Raw genomic sequence first — 22,300 nt, 5'->3', positions numbered from 1 at the left:
AACTCTAAATGCCAACATGATCCACGGGCTTTTTGACTTTTGTCTTGTTTTTGACTGGTTCTGGTAACTTGGATAATCTTATTAATCTGTTTAACGTATTCATGTGACGTAATCAGTCAAATGTTTGGTTTGGCACAGGTTTTTCAGCCAAACACTCTTCCTCATACAACCTTCCCATTTATCTACACTTGAGACCAGTAGCAGACCCAACCCAAAAACCATGGGCATCAGAGCTTTTTAAAATTTGACTCTGGATTTAATAAGGAGCCAATAAGAGTAACTGAATATGACAGAACTGTGATCTTTTATTGGGCTGTGACCAGAGCCCGTATTGATTTTGACACAGAAATTCTGATAACATGACGATAGTTACTCTGAAGTGGACACATGGAAGAAATGAACGGATGGATAATTTAGTATAAGGTACTGTGAGCAGCATATTTACCGAGGCTCCAGTTCTGCTGGAACTGAAGGGGGCAGCACATGCATGCAGCTGGTGGTGACGAAGAAGAATAAGGACCCAGCATACACACTGAAAACTACAGCTAGGCAGCGCTGCTCCAGCTCAGTGATAAGAAGGGCAGAGTCGGGTATGAAAGTTTGTTGCATTCAAAGTCAGTGACCAAAGGTTAACAACGGATAATATGCAACCAGTGCTATCATGCTTTTTATACTGGGAGAGAAAATGCTTCCAGTTTACCAGAGCACCTGAACGTCTGGCATCTGTTCAAAGAATTACAGGTTTCAATTCAACATCAAGCAGCCTCCAGTGTTGCCCTTCTGTTACTGTGAAAGACACACAAGTGTTCTCTGAGGCCATTGTAGAAATGCTTAAGCTAACATAACTGCTGTTTTAGCTCACAGTAGCATTAACAGGCTACAGCAGCCACGCTAACATCAGGCTGTGTCGTGTCCTCTCGTGGTCTATCACCACCGTGTCACTGATTTTAAAGACGATTGTGGTTACGTAGCTGGGACAGTCATTTTAATTTGCTATCAAAATGGGAATCACATAATTGTACTGGGACTGTTCCCACTACTAATCTTCTGGTATTGTGACGTCCCTGCTTTCTAGGCGTGTTTTTTTATTAAGTACATACAATAATTAACAAAGGTTTGCATCGAGTATGCTTTACAGCAGGACATTCTGTTTTTTGTTTTAAAAGATAATAAATAAGACACAGAGACAAAATAGAATAAAATAAATAAGTAAAAGCATAGACCCGGGGTGTCAAGCTCCTCGAGCGCCAGCATCCTGCTTGTTGTTGAGATATCCCTGCCCTACTGGCTGCTGATTACCTGGATCAGGTGTGCTTTGCCAATATGAAGCTTCAAGGGCAGGTTAGTTGGAAAACGAGCAGGACAGCGGCCCTCGAGGCCTGGAGTTCGACACCTGTGCTGTAGACAAACCAGTGAAGAGTAGCACTGATCGGTCCCTCAAGTCCAGTCGTGTTAGAAAATTCAGAGAGGGATCCACGTCCACTCAAACTCTGTTAATTTCCTCCGGACTGAATGGAGGATTTTTTGGGGAGTGCAGTATGATGACAGCTCGTTTATCCAGTGTTTCTGAGGCTCTGTTGATTTCCAGTTTTTAAGTGCACACTTTTTTGCTGCAGTCGATGTAAGCAACACAAAGTGTCTCCGACTAGGGTGCAGTGTTAGAGACGCAACATCTCCAAGTATCCAGAACTGAAATCCACACAGCTAGGGTTAGGGTCATTGTGATCGCAGCGTTCCAGTAAGCCTGGAACTCCAAAGCATTTATGTTTGTTTTTATATGAGACATGTGAAATAATGTGACCTCTCATATAAGCTTTAAGTGCTTCTCATATGTTTGAATGTGAGGAGGTGTTTAGGTTTACCTCTGGATACACGTCTGGTTTAGTATTCATACAAGTAATAATTTTGAGGTCTTCTAGCAAATATCCTGTAAATCTCCACCCAGAAGGAGGAGAAAGAGGCTCAGGTTGGTGAAGCTTCAATTCCATTTTTATAGGACTGTGATCTGAAATGGTAGAGGAGTGTCTGTGAGGCCAAAGACATGTCAGTTCTTCAGTGAGTATTAGGAACAGTTGAATAAAATGAATATTCTCTGCTCAACATCACTTAGGCCCAATTCTGTCAGGCCCCGGGTCGGAGATATAGAAACTAGTTTTCCATGGAGCGATCCATTGACGGGTTCAATCACCGCCCAAACACTTTGGACTTTGCCTGCTGTATTAAACTATTAAAAAATTGTGGGTCATCTAAATGTGGGCCATACAAGGATACCAGTACTATTCTGTTCATGTCCATTACACAGTCTATCAAAATGAACCTGCCATGTTTGTCTTTCTCTGTTGAATTTAACATCTATGGTTTTTATTAATAAGCCACACCTTTAGCTTTGGATAACGAATAAAAAACATGGCCGACCCAGTCTCTGCACGATTTTAAATGTTCTCTATTAGTGAGGTGAGTTTTTTAAGATATGTTAATGCTTTCTTCTTTTTGATGGGGGAGTTACTCCCTCTACATCAAACACAGTCTAACCGTCCTGTTCAGTTTACACACTGCAAATGAATCTTTCCCTGGTTAGGAGAGCAGCTCAGAGTCTGACTAAGCCTGCGACTTGTTGCCAGATGTTTACGATTTCCAACACTTACAGAGTCAAACGTGGTACAGAGAGAGTGGAGAGGAAAAAAAAGAAAAAGCCATCCTGTAATCTCCCCATGACAAAAACGCGGGCAGGTAGGACTCCATCTCTAACCTTGAGCGCCTCAGCGGAGCGTTCAGAAGTACTGTCATAGCTTCATAAAGGAACAACCAAACCAGTTCACAGAAAATAGTACAAAGTAGCACGCATGATAACCAGTTGTTGCATATAACAAAACAGTGTTTAGACATTTAAGGTGCAGCTGATAGTTTCTCATTTCAACGTTTACATCATCATGTGTAACAGTGGTTTACTGTAGGCCTCTTCCACACTGGACAGGAAAGGTTCCACCTCAGATGGAGGAAAAACTTCATGTCAGAGCCACAGTTTGGTGGGATAGGTGCTGCTGTACTCAAGGTTCTTCTCTCAAAGTTTTTTCTTCACCTTGTTGAAAGTGATCATCTCGATGGTGTAGTGCAGGTAAAAGGAGGCTCGGCTAGTATCCAGGTACAGTCCCTTTGTCTCTGGCCGAGCGGAGCACTTTGTCCTCATCCCTGTAGTTGAGAAACTTAATAAGGATAAGCTGGACCCCATCCGCCGCTCTTCCCAAGCAGTGTGCTCTCTCTATGATGACCGTTGCTTGGAAGTGTTCCTCCCCATAAAGCCTGGGATGATGTAGCCAAATACATCATCACCCTCAGACTTCTCTGGGATATTAACAATCGTAACATTAGCTCTCCTGCTCTGTGCGTTGGCCAGGTTGTCTTCATTAGCTCCATCGTGTCTGCTTTGCAAAGAACTGTAATACAGCTGTTTCTGTCCTGGATGCATTTTCCCCTTTACTCGCACTTTTGCATTTTTGCCCAACAAAAATAAAAGTAACGGCCACATCCATGCTGTAGACTGTTTCCCACCACCGTGAACTAAAATCATCTGATTGTAGTGCAAGTGCAGCTGGAACTGGTAAGTAGAATCGATACCACCAGACTAACGAGTCTGGTTCTCTACAAGAGTGCGCTCAGCTTGCTACCAGCTGGTTGTATTTTGGTTGGTAACATGTTACTTTATTTGGTATTTGTATAAATCAGGACATTCGCTGAGTGCAGATGTAATAGTTAAATGTGAATTTATGTCTAAGCAGACAGTAACACGTGATTTTTGATGACTTATCACAGTTTATTGGTGTTTTATCAGAAACTGATTGCCTATAATTGCCAACTTTACCCCAGTTAATCACAAACTTGGAGCAGAAGTAGCAGCTTGACTCTGTATTATGGCAACATTTATGTTGGCTTTCAGTCACAGTGTTTCTGTGATCGATAGTCTGATTTTGCAGCAAGAAAACTAACAGTTTAACTTAGAGGACGTAATCTGAAACTCAGCGTATTGAAAATGTAAAGAATACAATAATATTGTGTGGTGATAACACAGTACCGTGGGGTGTTTGCTGATTCTGACCTCTAATATGTTTCTTTGTACGTACATGCATTCCTAAATATATGTTTGTATCCGTTTGTCATTTCTGGCGCCAGTGAAACACTCCGACTGTTTCAGCCTTTATAATCATGTCAAAATAAATTGGCTGACGGCCTTTCAGCAAATATTTCTGTTGCTTTTTTTGGCTAATTTCCCCTACATGTTATTTTTAAAACTGTGTTTTAGGTCATTGCTGAGGTTGCTGGGTTTTCCTGCCTGTGCTCAAATAACTGTTGAAGTTCATGCATTTAGTTTTGTTTCCATTTGAAAAAAGTCAGCTGAGTCAACATCTTTGACCTTGTCAGCCGTGATTGGAGCATCAATGTTCATCACTTCACAACAGCTGGTTAAAAAGGATATGGTCAAAAGTTGGTGAAGAATGTTTGATCTAAAGTGAACCAAATGTCTGCCTTGATGACGTCGGTTGACAAATTGTGCTGATTCAAGGGGAAATGGCCCAGTACAGTCGTCTGGTTTCATTCTTTATCCCTCATGTAAAACTACAAAAAAGCAGCAGTTTTGGTTTAGACTTCAGTTCAGTGCAGAAACAGAAAAAACATCAGAAATCATTCACAGTTTTCTTGCATTTGCATATTAAAAATGATGATGAAGAACAAAAGCATGGATGGAGGTTGTTCAGTGGTCGGGTGAACAGCAGTAGGGCTGCTCGATTATGGCAAAAATGATGATCACGATTATTTTCACTGAAATTGAGATCTCGATTCTTTGGCGATATTTATTTAACAATAACAATGTGTTGAATAATGACTTTAAAGATTGTCAAAAAATAATATAAAATAGTGCAAATACTGATAACAGTGCAAATGTTTGCAATATAAGAAATGAAAAATGTAAACATCTGTGTTTAGTGAACTTTGCAGTGTTGCTCTGTGCTGCAGCTACGACACTGTAGCAAAGTTTACACACTGTGTCCACTTGATCCACGTCTGACTGAACCCATAATGTTTCCACACCACTGAAGGTTTTTTACCTCTTTTCAACCAACAGCAGTCACTCTCCTCTCCTCGGGTCCTCTTAATCAGCGGTCCCCAACCCCCGGGCCTCAGACCGGTACCGGTGCGTGAGTCGTTTGGTTCGTTGAGGCTCAGGTGTGAAATGTATAGTTTTCAGGGTTTTTATCGGTTTTCAGCGTTATTTTGTTATTGTTTTTATCGTTTACTCTGTTTTCCTGGGTCTTTTCACCTGTGTAATGAATAAATCTTCTTTTTTTCGGTACCGGTACTAGTTTTATTTTGTTGTATTTATCCGCGACACCTTAAAGGCCGGTCCATGAAAATATTGTCGGGCATAAACCGGTCCGTGGCACAAAAAAGGTTGGAGACCGCTGCTCTTAATTGTTGTGACACGTGTTCGAAATGCAGAGAGGTGCGCTCGATTTGCCACACAGAGCAGCGCGAGAGTAAAGCACGAGGGAGGGGCTAATAATCGGCTCAGTCATTTTTAATGATCGTTGAAAGCCCAGATCGTAATCGAGATTAAAATTCGATTAATTGAGCAGCCCTAAACTGCAGGCGGGTCAGCTTCCAGAAGCAGCAGCGCTGTCATCACACGGGAAACTAAATTAGAGCCTAGATCAACTCTGCACCACTCAGTTTATTTTTCGATGTGATTAAAAAAGCAGTTAGACTGGATTTGTAGGAATATCATCATTGTGGTTTTGCAGCAGGAGCTCAGACGTACTGCTGTCAGAAAGATCAGGTGGAGACGCTGATTTCAGGTCGTCTGCTGACGACGTCGTGTTTGTCTCCTTTCTTTATGCTGCTGAATGCATGCGAGGCTTGTTTTGTAATGCATATGAGCAAGCTCATCACTATGCTCAGCACCTGTCTCCCTCTTTCTCTCTCACACACACGTGTTATACATCGGTTATGTTGCTGTGCTGAGTGTTTCTGCTCTCTTCCTCTGATAGCAGATAGTGTGTAGTTTCAGCAGATAATAATAATAATAATACATTTTATTTAAATAGCGCCTTTCAAAGCACCCAAGGACACTGTACAACAGATAAAAACTGGAAATATACACAATGATAAGAATAGAAGATAAAAGTTAAAACATACAGAAATTTAAGAATAGGCAATTTTAAACAAATGAGTTTTAAGGGTGGACTTAAAAAGAGAGAATGAGCTAATATTTCTGAGGTCCGGGGGTAGGGAATTCCAAAGTCGAGGGGCAGAGCAACTAAAGGCCCTCCCTCCCATTGTGATCAGACGAGCAGAGGGAACAGAGAGAGAAAGAGAAGATGAAGATCTGAGGCAGCGGGATGGGAGCTTCATCTGTAATAAGTCAGAGAGGTACGGTGGAGAGAGAGAATGAATAGCCTTGAATGTATACAGAATTATTTTAAAATGGATGCGAAATTTGACCGGGAGCCAGTGAAGTTGCTTCAGGATTGGGGAGATGTGGTGGGTAGAAGAAGTCCTAGTAATAATACGGGCAGCAGAGTTCTGGACACGTTGGAGCTTGGAACTCTAAACTCTCTAAACTCTAATCAGAGAATCTCAGACGCAGTCATTAAACATCTTTTTGTTGTTACCGTGTCATCACACCCAGTTTCATCAGTTTCCATCCAAATGTTCACAGAGCTGAGATCAGCAGCATCAGCCTCACACTCCTCCTAACCTCCCAGTGTCAGTTATACAGATGAGTTAATGTCGGTGATGTCGTGTTAACCTTGGCTCGAACAAACGAGTGGGTTCAGTCAGCTTTCAATTGTTTGATAAACAGACGAGAACATTGGTTCTTTGTACAAGTGGAACAAAATGTCCAAATGATGGATTTTGGTGTTTGTCTGCTGGGTATTAAGACACATCAATCAGTTCTCATTAGAGTGTAAAATAATGTCCTCAAAGCCAACTTTGTTATCAACATGAAGAGCGGATTACGTGGAGTTATGAATATTTACCTGAAAACGCAGGTGAGCAGCTGCAAACGACTGCTGTGAGTTCGTGCTGCTGTTTTCGTGTCTTGGATGAGGATGCGATGTAGAAGTGCAGCACACGGTAAAACGTTGGCCTGTTGGTAGCATTGAAGGAAACATCTGTGGGCTTCTGTTTCAGGTTCAGGGAAGTGTGAGGACAGCTTGGCCACTCCTCTTCCTTACAGCTCCTTCACCGGGTCGTCTCTATACAGCCGAGGAAACGGAGCCGGTTATGCCAAACTCAGCCGGAAACAAGGTATGCCTCGGGAATCTTGAGGATGAGGTTGTTTGTATTTCTGGGTTGTGGAGGGGTTAATATTAAACCGGTTTCTGGGTCCATTCATGGCTGCATTTCCACAGCTTTGGTGTTAAATGTCAGCTTCTGTTAAGACTCTAGCTCACAGTGCCGACATGTATTAGTTTGTAATTGTGACTAAATAATTATGTCGAAGAAGAAAGCGGTTTGCAGACTCCTGCTGAGATGCAGCTCGGCCCCTCAGCTGAACATGTTTATTGAACTTTGACTTGGACTCAACATCAACATAAAGTGTTGATCTTGTCATAAACGAACACTGAACACTGAACAAGCTGTTCTAATGCTCAGTAACGTCTCAGGTATCAACGTTTTTCTTTTTTATGTGACTGTAAACATAACCATGATTCGTGGGTTTACTGGTTCCCATGTGAAGTTTTACCTCACCTGACTATAAACATCTGGCTGCCTGTAGAGCATATGTAAATGTTAACAGTATAAAATAATAATGACCATTTAATTTAAGAGATGATTAGATTAGACATAAATGAGAATTGATATATTTATTCTTTAGATACATCATCTGTGGGCATTTTTTCACTGTTTTTAAAAATCACATTTGGCATGTGAGTTCATGTGTGCAGTGTTTTTGGCTTAAAGTTCGTGTGGGCAAAGCCTCAGAATAATTCTCCAGATAAAGTAGTGCAGACACTGAAGACGATTAGGCTCTAAATGTCGTTTTTTCTTCATCTACTCACTTTTTTCTCTGACATCTTTAACCCTTCCCAAACTTACAACATCCCAAAATCTAGGTTCTGGAGGGTGGTCGCCATTGGATACAGACCGTTACCCGTGGCTACAAGTAGACCTTGGTTCTAAGAAGCAGGTGGTTGCCATAGCAACACAGGGTTGCTATAGTAGCTCTGATTGGACCACAAAGTATCGGCTACTTTACAGTGACACACAGAAAAACTGGAGACCTTATCTACAGGATGGAAACATTTGGGTAAGGAAATCAGTCGGACCGACTTATCGACACAAATATCATTTCAAGTCGACGCTGATGTTAAAATATTCCACCTGTCAGGGTTTAGGAAGACTAAACCCTGACAGGTGGAATATTTTAAATTTAGATCTGTGGCACGGTGCTATTACTGAAACTATTACTCCTCCTCCTTCTAGTCTTCTTCTTTTGCTCCTCGTTCTCACACTGTAACGTAAGCCTGTGTTTAATGTTGCAGTGTGAGTCAGTTTCACAGGTGTGGACCTGTGGTGCGTATTTGCTCCGTTTAGAGTCTCCAGTATTTATGGATTAATGGGTACTAACCATGTTATTATCAGGACAAAACCTCCGATTTGACTTCTGTTTTTTTTAAATGTAACACCAAATCACATCAACAGCTGCCTGAAGGTGTTTTTCACTTTTCTAATTAACCAATGAAAAAAAAACATGTGGTTTAATGTTATTTGATTCATTTTCTAATGAATAAAAACTACATTTAGATCTGATTTTCTCTTTAAAACAAATGTTGTTTCAGACATTTGAAGGGAATGTGAACAGCGAGGGTGTAGTTCGCCACGAGCTGCAGTATGCCATCCTGGCTCGCTACATCCGTTTCATCCCAGTGGACTGGAGCAGGGCGGGTCGCATCGGGGTGCGCCTGGAGCTGTATGGCTGCTCATACTGTAAGTGCAAGCTGAAGATACCTGATTGAAACACCATGCATGTGATGTGGATGTAGATTTACAGTACATGACCTGTGGGTACCTGCGTCTGGCCACTACAGGATAGGCAGTTCTTGAAAACTGGAAAGTACAAGTTCATCCTTTGTTGGACAAATATACACTTCTTGCAGTTGTGCCTCTGTACAGCACGACAGTGGATTTAAAACCCAATGAGGATTTTAATACCTGGATGAAAATCCTTTGCAGGAGTCAGACTGCATGGACATCGCTGTGGACCAAAGATGTTCTGGTGCTGCTGACCGGTGCACCACACAGTTTGCCAAGTTTTTGCATCTGTCTGAACTATTTAGATCTTATGCACCGCACACAAAGGCTAAAATAAACTGAACGTTTGGTACCAAAATAGACGATATAGACAAGTCAGTGAAACGCAGTCAGATTAACAGGTAGCAGCAGAAAGCTTGTTTAAACAGAAAGGTTTTTACTGCTTTTTAAAAGAATCACCAGACGTGGTGGTAGACGGTCCTCGTTACTCTGCAGCCGTGTTCAGGGAACAACCAACAAACTCTGTGAGCGCAGACAACCAGCAGCAGCAGCGTGTAAGACGCTGGGATAAATAATCTGGGGCCATTTAGTGCTCTGTATGTTAAAACGAGAATTTTTAACTAATTCTAAAATCTATTAGAAGCCAATGTAAAGAATATAAAACAGGAGTAATGTGAGCATGTTTGCTGGAACGTGTCAGTAGTCTGGCTGCGGCATTTTGTTTGGCTTGGAGGCAGAAAGAGACGATTTGCAGATCGTTACATGAAGGAACCTTTAAATACAAGCGCGTCCATGCTCACAGGTGTACACACCGGTGCTCACACACTTTCTCCCCTTTCTCTTCCCCAGTCAAGTCTGTCCCGTATTTAGCAAGTGATAATAAAATAAAATAAACAATAGGGCTGGGATGGTCCATTTGGTAAAGTAAATCCGTTGGGCATCTTTCTTCACCTTTAGACAATAATTCTGATGCAAAAGAACCAAACGGGACAGGCAGAAAAAAAAAGAGAGGATTTGTCCAAGCTGGTGAACAGATTTTACATGTGGGTTAAGGCCCAGAGAAGAATCCAGTATTATTTCGAATGTTTGGCTCAGCAGGAGGACAGAAAAGCAGAATGTGGTTGAGGAGGAGCTGTGATCATGGTCTCAGCCTTGTTCATGTTTAAAACAAGGATATTTCTATACAAAACAATGTCACGTGTACAGATGTGTGATCTAAAAACACGAGGACTTACATGTTAGCTTTAATCTTCCGGTTTAACAGCAGTCCTTCCCTTTAAATCTAAGCTCTCTTCTTCCTCTCCTGTCTTTCTCATCTTTCTCCATCTCTGAGTGAAGTTCGCTCTCTTTCTTTTCTTTCCATGTGAGATGCAGCAGTTGGACTTTCAGCTGCAAACTGTTGTTCTAACTGCAGATTGTAGATAGTTAAGTTTAGGATTTTTTTGGATCTCTCAGTCATGCAAGTGTAGCTGAGAGTAAGTTGATGTAAGAGGCTTTGCTCATCAGATCAGCTTCTCAGGCCACAAATGATGATTGCATGCTACTGGCACATTACGCTCAGCTGCAAAGTCTGTGCAGTAACAGGTTCTGTGACACACAACAAGCTCACACTGCAAGCAGAAAACCATCTCTGTGCAGAAGAAGTTGCACTTGGTGGAAAGTGTCCCCAGTACATTTGTTAAGGGCGAGATTTAGAGCGACTGAAAGTCGCAGGAAAAGATCTTTCCTGAAAGCTGCTGATGGCTGAGAATGCAGCCGGACGTCTGCTAATATGTTCCTATAGTTACAAATCTGTCTGCTAGCAAATGTATGTTGTTGTGTTACAAAGTCTGAGGGCCAGCAGAATACAACACCTTTGTATTCCTATCGCTGATGTCTATGTATTGATGAAAGTCACAAATACACTATATTTTGAATTATATGTTAGTGTTTAACTTTCATTTAATACGTTTCAATGAGTTCATACTTTTGCTTTTGCATCTTTCAGGGGCCGATGTGATTGGTTTCGATGGGCACGGGGTCATCTCCTACCGCTTCAGGAGTAAAAAGTTAAAAATTGTGAAGGACGTCATCTCTCTGAAGTTTCGCACCACAGCAGGAAACGGGGTGCTGCTTCACGGAGAGGGGCAGCAGGGGGACTACATTTCCCTCGAGCTTCACAGAGCGAGACTGCTGCTCAGCATCAACTTAGGTAGCTTTCTAATCTCCTTGGTGTTTGTATCAGAGCGAGTTCTGTTAAACTTTATTAACCACTGATTTCATGACTGATGTGATGTGTCTGTCCAGGCAGCAACCAGAACGGTTCTATTCAGGGTCACACGGCTGTGACCAGTGGAAGCTTGCTGGATGATGACCACTGGCACTCTGTTGTCATCGAGCGTTACCGCAGGAATGTCAATTTTACTTTAGACCGCCACACTCAGCAGTTCAGAACCAATGGAGAATTTGATCACCTGGACCTGGACTACGAGGTACACCCTCCACACGGCTCAGTGAATCATACATTTGACTTAAACTGTGAATGTGTGTGTTCTCATTTAGCAGGAACCTGTTTATTCATGTGTAATCACTTTGGTTTTAAATGTGCTATAGAAATAAAACGTGCTTCCAGCCATCCGCTCTCTTCTGCTTATCCTTGTCAGGGTTGTGGGGGTTTGGATCCTATGATGTACTTATTTAATGAAGTACTTGCTAGGTTCTAAGAATCCTCTCCAAAGTCTTAATTGAAGAGGAAAATATCTTCTTAGTTTGGATGTCACCTCGAAAGGAAGACACACAATGTTTGTTCACATATAAACCGTATTATATGGAGGTAGTCTGACTTTCAGCTCCTCGTCTCCAGCATGATTTAGGTTCTGCTGATGTTTATGGTTATATTAGGCATGCAGTGAAATCTGCTACTTCCTTTTAATGACTTTAACTGAGGCTTCAGTGTTTAGAGGACACGTGTGCACAGGTACGCATATCTGCTGCTAATGTATGTCCTAGTTATCCATCAGCCCTGTCAGCCGGAGCACAGGTTCCATCGTTCAGTTATATTCAGGGCACTGTGCACAGTACACCATTAAGAGTAACTCTGCAGTCACTGCTTGAACAGATTGTTGGTGAAGCTGGAGGAAGAAACTTACCTTTGACAGGAAAAGTAAAGATTCTGGCAGAAATGAACCCACTCGTCATGTTTCACACACAGTTCCTGCTTTGGCACAGCAACAACACAACACTGTCATGATAAAGCTTTCACAAATAATTAGGTCACTTAGTTCAAATGCCTGGGGCTCAATTATTTTGTGAAAGATCAGCTCAATATTTAAGATATTGTCTTTCAAAAGAATTTGACCATTTAATCATTTAGGCTACATAAATTCACATCACTTCATCGTTTCAAAAACATTACTGAATGGCTGTTTGGGAGCTCAGGGCGCATTTAAAAATAGAATACTTTGTGGTGGACATCGTAGCGTGACCTCAGGATCACATCTAAGAGCTACTGACAGCCAACATTTGTGTTCATGTTTTTAAATCAGAATACTTGTTAAAATTAAGCGTTTTTGCCCCGTGTTTACTTTGTTTACTGGTCTTATTTACATTATTATCCAGTGTTTTTTTTGTTTGTTTCTTTGGTACTTCTGATACTCTAGTGTGAGAGTGAGACAGGTACAAAGTTGAGGCTGGAAGCAACAGAGGTAAGTGAGCTTAAATACCTGGTCAACCATCCAAGGACAGACGGTGCACACAAAGCATGAAGAAGAGTGTGCAGAGAGGCAGCGAGGGTCGAGACGAGTGTCTTTGTAACAGAAGGATTGCAGCAAGAGTGCAAGTGAACACAAAACGCAGTTTCTAAATGAAGGTGTTTCTTACTAAAAGAAATCCAAACCTGCATGACCCCACGTGACAAAGTGATTGACCCTAAACCCAATGACTGGTTGGGCCACGCTTGTCAGCAACAACTGCAGTCAAGTCTTTGTTGTTTGTTTAACATGCAAAAAAATCTGAAGTCAGGAAGGAGGCAAACAGTTTGTAACAACACTGTACGGAGCTTATCTCACTGTGTATATTTGATAGTCCGTTTATTCCTGCTGGTGTTCCTACAGTTTACAACATTACTGCGGTTCATCTGTGTAACGCCTGAAATGTTCATTTACTCTTCACAGTTGAGTGAAGTGGTTGTTGTCTGCTGTTATTAGCAGACCTTAAAAAGCGAATCGTTTGACTCTGTGTGGTTGCAGAGATGCAGAATCCCCCAGTGTTGCTTTGTGTTGTGTTCCTCAGATCAGCTTTGGAGGACTTCCTGTGTCTGTGAAGCCAACCTCAGGAGGCAAAGAGAACTTTGTTGGCTGCATGGAGGGAATTACCTACAACGGGGAAAACATCACTAGTCTGGTGCGCAGGAAGAAGGTTGACACCACCAGCTTTGTAAGAAGTGTCTTCTCTTTGAGTTCATGTGCCCAGCCTTGTGTAAATGTAGACTCGAATGCTGCAATGATCTTAAAAACCCTTTTGCAGTTTTTCTGTTATTTGGCAGTTTGCATCTTTTCCTAAACTAAATATGTCATGGCCACTCGTCTGTGGAGGAAAACTCTTCTTCAGCTTCAGTAACATGCCTCGATTCGTCGTGACCCAAACAGCTCTAAACGTACTTTTTAAACCATATATTACTGTTGTTTGTGTTAACCTCTGCCAGACAATGTAAAATATTTTTCTTCTTTATTGGGATCTTCTTAAATAACAAAGTTAATTGAGTGGATTTAATTGTTTGTTGCTCCTGTGGATTTGTCCCAAACAGTCTCTAACCTGAACACTTTCGACCTGTCAGAACATTAAAAGGAGCTCCGGTAGTTTCTTCACTGTTGCTCAAACTCCTGAGCAGTGTTGGTCAAATTACTTGAAAAAAGTAATCAGTAACTAATTACTGATTACTCCCCCAAGAAACTAATCCCATTACTTTACTGATTACTGATTTTCAAAAGTAATTAATTACTTAGTTACTTAGTTACTTTTTAAAAACACGATTTACAACCTGAGTAGGTGATAAAGTGATAGATCTTTCAGCCCAATTCTACTTTTTCTGCATAATCCATCATACAAAATGTAATCAAATGGAAAAGTCTCTTTAAACCTGTTTTATTAGTTTTAATCTTTTAACTTTATGCATCAAGCAAACATTTAATTATATGCAACATTCTCTGACTGGAATAAATTAGTTTAACATTTAAACCTATTTTCTGCACATTCCAGCACATAAAATAAAATATTTTTGTGTTTACACTCAGTCTTTCAAATAGATGCAAGTAAAACACAGCAGAAAATAAATAAAGTCACAGACTCAGCGGTCCTGTTGCTCTATTTTCACCTGTAAAGCAGGAGTGGGGTAGGCGGAGGTTTACCCTGGTGCAGGTGTGCCGCGGTCAGTGGAAGAATCCGCGAGTTTCTCTGTGAGTTTCCCATTACGTCGTAGCTACTCGGTGCTTGTTTGGAAGTTTAGGGGTTTTTTTCGCTGTAAAAAGAAGTTTTCTTCCCACGCACAGCGGACACTAATGTTTTTGTCACTTTTTTTGTTACTTCCACACTTTAAACGCTGCACGCTCATACTCTCTCCCACACTCGATATATGATCCATTGTTGATCTGCACACAGCTGTTGTCACCAATGGCGCTCTTGCTTACGTCACTGTCCTGAGACATTCTCGCAAAAAATCACGGTTTTAGTAACGCAGTAACGCAGCGTTCCTACGGGAAAGTAACGGTAATCTAATTACTGTTTTTGCAATAGTAATCCCTTACTTTACTCGTTACTTGAAAAAAGTAATCAGATTACAGTAACGCGTACTGCCCATCTCTGTTCGTCACAACAACAGTCACTGTTATACAATATTATGGTCAACAGTATCAAGTGCTCTTCAAAGTAAAACACTTCCTGTAACAAGCTTTTACAATAAAATAAATAATTACCATTAACTGTTTGAACACATTTTCTACACATTCACTGCAGTAATGAGAAGCAGAGCATGTTTTAGTGTTTCCTGCATGTCCAAGTAGTAACATGTAAAAGATCAATAAATCACAACATCCTCCCAGCTGATTAACAGCTGTTCATCCGTGTCCAGCTGCTTCAGTGCGTTTACTCATCTCGAGTGGATGCAGTAACTGAGCAGGTCTGTGCAGCAAGCTTTAAACTGTGAACAATGCAGGAACAGCTGTGTCCGAGGAAATGCGTTTGTCTGGGCGAGTTATTCTCTCCAACCAGGACAACATCGCCCACGTTCATCACACTGGGTGTTTTTACTGGTAAAAGCCACCAACCTTCTGGTTAGTGGCCGACCTGCTCTGCCACCTGAGCTACAGCTACCTCCAAGTGCTCACAGCTCTGGAACTGTGCAAAGAGGACAGAGGCCTCAATATCGCCTCTACTTCTGTCAGTATACTAGTGAGCTCCTCAAAGTTCAGCGAAGCCCTCCCAGGACACTCCTTAGATTTGTTTTCACAGAGTTCTCAGGCTTTTCCCAGAAGCCACCCCACCAAGCTGCTCGCTCAACAATAAACTGAAGAACGTCTCTGATGGTCTGCTCTTTCAAATGTCATGAACAAGCCTACATAACCTTCGTCTTGCAATAAATCTCTTTACTTTACAGTTCTAAATAAACCACCCCAGTGATGGTGCATTGAACAGTGCAGTGTAATCACAGGCTGCCAGTTAACCACAGTGAATCTGTGATTCGTTGGCAGCACCCATGGGTGTTGCTATCTGAAACTAAAACCAGAATACCGTAGCCTCCCACACTAAGGATGGATTTTGAATCTCTCCTTCCTCAGGTGGCACATTTCTTGTCTGAAACTTGTCTAACTCGTTAGAGCTAATTTTGATTGCCGGTTCTTTTTTCCACTCCATAGTAACCACTGTGTTTTTAGCTCAGATGTTCAAACTGAGTGGACTTCCTAGTCTGTGACTAGACTGGCTTTTAGTAACGTATTCACTGTGAAAATGTCCGAAATGTAAAAAACAGACATGCACGTGGATCCACGCGCCCAACATTTGATGACGTTCATGTTACTCAGACCTACGCTGGCCCTAGAGGACTCGCAGAAGTGGAAATTATAGCATCAAGTCTTTATTCCACACACTCTGAGCACCTAAACTGCCTGACAACCGTTTTCAATTTAGAATCACCAAATAAAATGAAGTTTCAAAATAAAAGTCTGTTAGGTACTGTCTCCATAAATCTCTTTATCGGTTTCTTTCTTCCACTGTAGCGTAACCTGACATTTTCCTGCTCCGAATCCAACACCTCCCCAGTTTTCTTCAACTCCACATCCTTCCTGCGGCTGCCGGGTCAGACTGACAGCGACACCCTGTCAGTCAGTCTGTCTTTCAGGACGTGGAATCCCAACGGCCTTCTGATGTTCACCGCCCTGGCGGATGGCTGGGTGGAGCTGGGCCTGACGGAGGCAAAAATCACCGTCTATATGAATGTGACACAGAAGAAGAACACACGTATAGACATTTCATCAAGTGAGCTCAGCTCGTTGGTTTTCGGTTGTTTAATTATTATCTCGAGGTCCTTTTTGGTCTCTTTGTCTTCACTTCGATCGCTGTTGTGTTTTCCTGTTAAACTTTTCTTCATGTGTTTTTCCTCATAGGTTCAGGTCTGAATGATGGACAGTGGCATAGTGTCCACCTGAATGCACTGGAAAACTATGCAATGCTGACAGTTGATGGAGATGAGGCCTCCACAGTTAGAACAGCTATCCCCATCCAGATCCAGACTGGAGGAACATATTACTTTGGAGGTGTGTTAAGTCTAATTGTTGAATGTTGTCATTGTGTTTCTTAAATTTGTAAAGTCTTAGTTCAAGCAGTAGCAAAGAGATCCCTGTGATCCTGAGCACCTCTGCAGCCTCTCTGTGCTGGGGGAGGTTTTACTGTAGACACATCCTCTCTGACAGATCTGCTTCTTGTGTTGTTGCTTCCTGCTTCTATGACCCTTTTGGTCAGGAGGAGGTCACACACACACACACACACACACACACACACACACACACACACACACACACACACACACACACACACACAGTGCCTTGTCTTAGAACCATTGGGGGCTTTTACATGGGGAGGTGCTTGTGTTGTGTAAACTGTAACTGTCGTGGGAATAAACAGCTGTGAGGAAGCTGCTCTTTGAAGGATTTGGGCTACAGACAGCTGATGAGCACTAAGCTCCACCGCCTGGTTCTGACCAAAGCTTCCCTCGTTAGCGGCTGAAGATGTTCTGTCTTGTCTTGTGTTCTTCATGAGGAATACGTCTCTAAACTAGCGGCGCCTGTGGAAACACAGACTCAACAAGGTGATTACTGAAAAATGGGAGTAAACATGATCCAGAGTAATTTGATGTTTTATCAAGTGTGTCCAAGTTTTCTCTTCTCTCCTAAAAACACAGTGTGAGAAAGCAGCACTGATGCAAGTGTGAATTTAAAACGTGCAATAACAGGCTATGACTGCGTGCTACATCCGCGTGGGTAAAATTAGTCCAAGTTTCTTGATTATCAAACAAAATGAAAGTAGATGTTTGTTTTGTCCTGAAGCACAATGACTTTATTTTCACAGAAGCTCGCATCGACCTTCAAGACCCGATTTTTGGTGCCTGAAATAATTGCATGTTTTGAATCCTGCTTAAATGAGATTAAACCGTGCCGTCCTCACCAGCTTCATTCCAGTATACTTCTGCTGGTGATAATAATGCCTTTGCTGCTCTCCGTCTTTGTCTAGGTTATTTTCTGCAAACTAACACCAGATCACATCAGCGCTCCTTCCAGGGCTGCATGCAGATGATCCACATAGATGATCACCTGGTGGACCTCAAGGCGGTGGAGCAGGGCCTCATTGGAACTTTTGAAAATGTCAGCCTAGATATGTGTGCCATTATAGACAGGTATTTATCCCAGAAGTCCAAAGCTAAGATTGTAATAAAGAATTAAAAGCACAGTGGATTGTTGTTGGGACCTCCATCAGGCTGGAGGGTGGAGAGGGGTTGAAGTCGTGTTCTCACTGAGTTTCCTGCTGTTTCATGTGTCGCGGTTCGAATTTTGAGGAAGAGACATACGACTGAAAGTCCATAGTGGGTCAACACAAATGATTTTATTAAAACACATGTATGTGGTGAAAATGGGCTCTGCGAAACATCAGGCTCCATCTCCCCCTGACAATAGGTGGGTGTGATATTTATACTTATGATGACCAGTAACTCCAGCGAGGACATATTCTAAAAAGGAACCGCTACTTCCTCTGTTCCTCCAGATGCTTCCTGTTATTACACTTTTCTAGACTTACACAACATTTGCAATCAGTTTACCCAGACAGGCTATGTGTCTGTGTGCATGACCCCCCTCTAAGTCATCTGTTACCAGGCAAACATCCACAGCACAGGGCACACGGCCTTTATTTCCTTTCTTAAACAATCATAGAAAATATATGTTAAATTGTATATATATAAGCAATCCTTCCAGCTTGAACTTTGCTCCATTGATCGGCCAGACATCGCGCTGCCCGTAGCTTCAACCCTTTAATTATGCAATATGTGTGTAACATGATTACAGTTGCCCCTGCAATGAAAGATTATGTGCTTACACCTGAAATACAGACTTTACTGTAACCTCACCAGTTTCAATAAATGTGTCAATGAAATGACAATAATGATAAATCATAAATGATGCAACAGTAATAATAAGGATTATGGATGTAAAATAATATTTCATCTCGACACATGTCAGATGTGTTCCAAACTACTGTGAGCACAGCGGCCGCTGCTCTCAGACGTGGGACGCATTCACCTGCAACTGCAGTGGCACTGGCTACACTGGAGCTACTTGTCATACCTGTAAGTGCAGTTATACTCTGGCATTTGTTTAATTAATGGTAATCCTAATGTTATGTTAATCATAAGACTGGTTTTTAGTTAGTTGGTTATTTCATGATCTATTTGCTCAGGTTCCCTGAAAAATGTTAGATTTTAGATGCTCGGATTCTTTATCAAGTTCATTCTTTTAGGCTGAAGGTAGCTGTGAACATCAGTGTTTTTGTTTTTTAATCTCTGCCCACTCAGTGGTACAGTCAGGGCAACCGCCCAGATCCTGTTAGCATCTAGTTCTAAGGCTTTCATTCTGCATTTATCCATCAAATACACTGTTCCTCCCTTTATTCAAATACTGTACCATTATTATTACTACCAATATTTTCCATGCAACCTTACATGGCTGCAGACACAAGTCACAATACTGAAAGGTACCAGCAGCAGTCGTTGAGGCTGCCAGTAGAGTAAATTCCTGTGACTGAACTGAGTGCCCAGGGTTACTTTTCTAGACGTTTCCAGCTCTGGGACAGGCTGCTGACTTGTGTCATATTGGTGCCAACTTTTTGGCTTTTGCGTCTGACTCTATGGTGAAAATGGATGCACACAGACAGACTATACCTTGCTTCCCCTGATAGCACTGTATCAGCAATCATGTGAGGAGTATAAGCACCAAGGCAAGAGTTCGGGGAGCTACTGGATAGACCCAGATGGCAGCGGCTCTATAACCCCCTTCAGAGTCCACTGTGACATGACAGGTAAGATATTCAATCTTTATTTAAACCAGCATGAAGAATATATTCCAGCACAAATTACTTCAGGTTTATCATGTGACTGATTGTATTTAGGTAAACTGTGATGTAGAAGGAGCAGAGAATATTTACATGTCGGTTGTTTTTCTTAGAGGATGTGGTTTGGACCACGCTGAGGAACGACCTGTCTCCTCAGACGTCAGTATCCAGTGCAGACAAGGGCAACGCAGTGCTGCAGATTTCTTACAATATGACTGAGGAACAGGTACACACTTAATGTTACACACTCCGTTTCCTACATGCACTGCACTTTTTCTTTTTTAACAAAACAGTTTGCTAACAATAAACATGCAGACACAAAACTGAAGTAGAAACAAAGTTCATCTTCTAAGCATTGTTAATCGACTGTTCAGCGTTACAGATATTTTGGGGAGAAGTCCAACGATTCGATGGGTTCATAAGCAGAATCGTGTTGGTCGTACGGGGCTGGCTGCTTGAGTCACAGGTTTTTATAGTCATGTTAAACAGTTGAACCTGTTCAGGACTAGATGGCTTTAATCAGTCCACAGTGCTCTAAACAATAAAGAAGAACCCAGCTGTTCGGTTGGTTTTCATTCCAACACACGTCACAGACCGTAAATATCACAGACTAAGAAATGTTCTTAGCAGACAAATGACAAATCAGCATACTCGTGTCTGTCTCGTGTGTCCAGATGTTGTCAGTAACCAGCAGTGCAGAGTACTGTGAGCAGTACGTCGCCTACGCTTGCCGAATGTCCCGCCTGCTCAGCGGTCCAGGTGATGATGCCTATTATCGACCTTTTCACTCACTATAAAGAATGTGTTTACTCTGTTCATCAGACTGCCCATCATTATTATCATAACACATACTGTAAACATTAAAGTGATATTTTTGAATGGTGCGTGTGTTCAGAAGTGTTTAAGTAGCAGTACACTGTAGCTGTTTGGTTCGACCTCCAGATGGCGTCCCTTTCACTTGGTGGTTCGGAAGAGCCAATGAAAAGCATTCTTATTGGGGGGGTTCAGGACCAGGGATCCAGAAGTGTGCCTGTGGTATTGAACACAACTGTACTGATTCCAAACACTACTGCAACTGTGATGCAGACCTGCGTGCCTGGTGAGTGTACCCTCACTCAGCCGCTCAGCTGAGCTGTATCGTGTTACAAACTAGAGTTTATAGTTTCATCCTGTAGGTCAGGGGTCGGCAACCTTTCTGATGATGAGTGCATCTAAAGTTTCCTCAGAAGTCAGTGTGCCATATGACTGCATTAGCAATACATTTAATAACGCTCTATATTAACAGTTACACACTATATAGAAAAACTTTACAGAATTATATTTGTTCACAGATGTTGGCAGCTGTCAGCGAATAGTTATCAGCTGTTTGGAAACAAAAAAAAGACTTTTTATCCATAACAGCAAATGAACTGAACAACAGAAAATGCAAATGCTGTTTATCCTCACAACAATGTTAACAGACGCTGTTGTGACAGTGATGCACAGTCTTGTTGGTATATGTATGATTTCTATACATTTTACATCAGACAAAAACTTTGGTTGTAAAATTCAGATAATTATTTAAACAAGAATAAGAAAGTATATCTTTGTGCCCCCCTCTCCCTGTTAATGCCCTACCTGCCCCCCTGGCAAAACTTTGCTAGACCCGCCCCTTAGAAAAGGATCCTGGTGTTATTTGTCTCTCAGAAACAGTTCATAACTTCAACTCATCCATGTCACCTAAAAGGTAAACCTGTTTCTCCATCACAGCTCTGATGATTCAGTAAGGACATCTCCTGGTTTCATCTTCATGTTTCCCTCTCACCAGATAACCAAACCGACATCATGACCAGCAGCTTTACAGCTGTGGCTCCAGCAAACATCAGCTGATACTAGAAATTAATATTAAATAAATTCTAACAACAGCTGATCAAGCTTAAACGTGCTTCTGTTGTTTAGCGCGACATCCACTGGTTTCCTGTTTCTGGCACAAAGTGGGCGATAAATAAACAAGAGAGCCGATCAGCTGATCACTGATCAGTTTCATGATTGAAGTAGAAACAGGAGAGGGAGGGGGAGAAGAAGAGGCAGCTGTGCAGCGTAAACACAGAGTAACTCCAGCTTGGTGTCTTTTTCATTGTAGCTGAAGTCCGGGACAAACTGTTCTTTTTCACCTCAACATGAAACGCGTAATATTTTCTCTGAATACGAGACGATTCAGTTTTTTACGGGACGGTCGGCAACTCTACTAACTAACCTTATGAATAAAAAAAAGTTCACTATCAGTAACATCATAGCACCCACCCAGCTGTATAGAAACTCCGTCATGCTAGCTAGCACGCAGCACGAGTTATTGTAACTGACTGTAAAAAGTCAGCACAACGAAAATAAACTCCACCTAAACTTGGTTTATATCTGACCCAGATAGACTGCAGGTCATAACTTCTTACCTGAAGCTCAGTTCACCTAACACTCGGACCGGTGGCCACCTCGGGTCTCTCCTCCTCCTGCCTCCCCTTCCCTCATCCACCTGCTGCCTCTGTGGAAGCTCTAAATAACTGAGTTATTTTTACACATCTTCCAGCATCTGGCCAATTCACCACCTTTCCTTGTTTATAACGTTACAAAACCCCCAAAACAACAAGCAAAAAAACAACAGAAA

The 22,300-nt window shown here is 42.0% G+C and overlaps 1 protein-coding gene across 1 annotated transcript in view; it reads left to right on the top strand.

Annotated features, from left to right (window-relative positions):
* The window catches only part of cntnap2b (contactin associated protein 2b), a 45,129-nt gene that overhangs the window by 1,068 nt on the left and 21,761 nt on the right, over positions 1–22,300 (top strand). Inside the window, exons 2-15 of the mRNA XM_085439919.1 lie at positions 7,189–7,305; positions 8,115–8,308; positions 8,841–8,988; positions 11,021–11,224; positions 11,320–11,504; positions 13,303–13,446; positions 16,281–16,539; positions 16,668–16,817; positions 17,791–17,953; positions 18,792–18,898; positions 19,507–19,626; positions 19,773–19,885; positions 20,334–20,418; positions 20,602–20,758. Coding sequence (XP_085296045.1) covers positions 7,189–7,305; positions 8,115–8,308; positions 8,841–8,988; positions 11,021–11,224; positions 11,320–11,504; positions 13,303–13,446; positions 16,281–16,539; positions 16,668–16,817; positions 17,791–17,953; positions 18,792–18,898; positions 19,507–19,626; positions 19,773–19,885; positions 20,334–20,418; positions 20,602–20,758 — 2,146 coding nt within the window. The remainder of the gene's footprint in view (positions 1–7,188; positions 7,306–8,114; positions 8,309–8,840; positions 8,989–11,020; positions 11,225–11,319; positions 11,505–13,302; positions 13,447–16,280; positions 16,540–16,667; positions 16,818–17,790; positions 17,954–18,791; positions 18,899–19,506; positions 19,627–19,772; positions 19,886–20,333; positions 20,419–20,601; positions 20,759–22,300) is intronic.

Source organism: Copadichromis virginalis, linkage group LG18 (assembly GCF_057382275.1).
Source record: "Copadichromis virginalis isolate Kocher_CV1m ecotype Utaka linkage group LG18, C_Virginalis_male_GT1.1, whole genome shotgun sequence".
Taxonomy (NCBI): domain Eukaryota; kingdom Metazoa; phylum Chordata; class Actinopteri; order Cichliformes; family Cichlidae; genus Copadichromis; species Copadichromis virginalis.
This window is presented reverse-complemented; position numbering and strand designations above follow the sequence as displayed.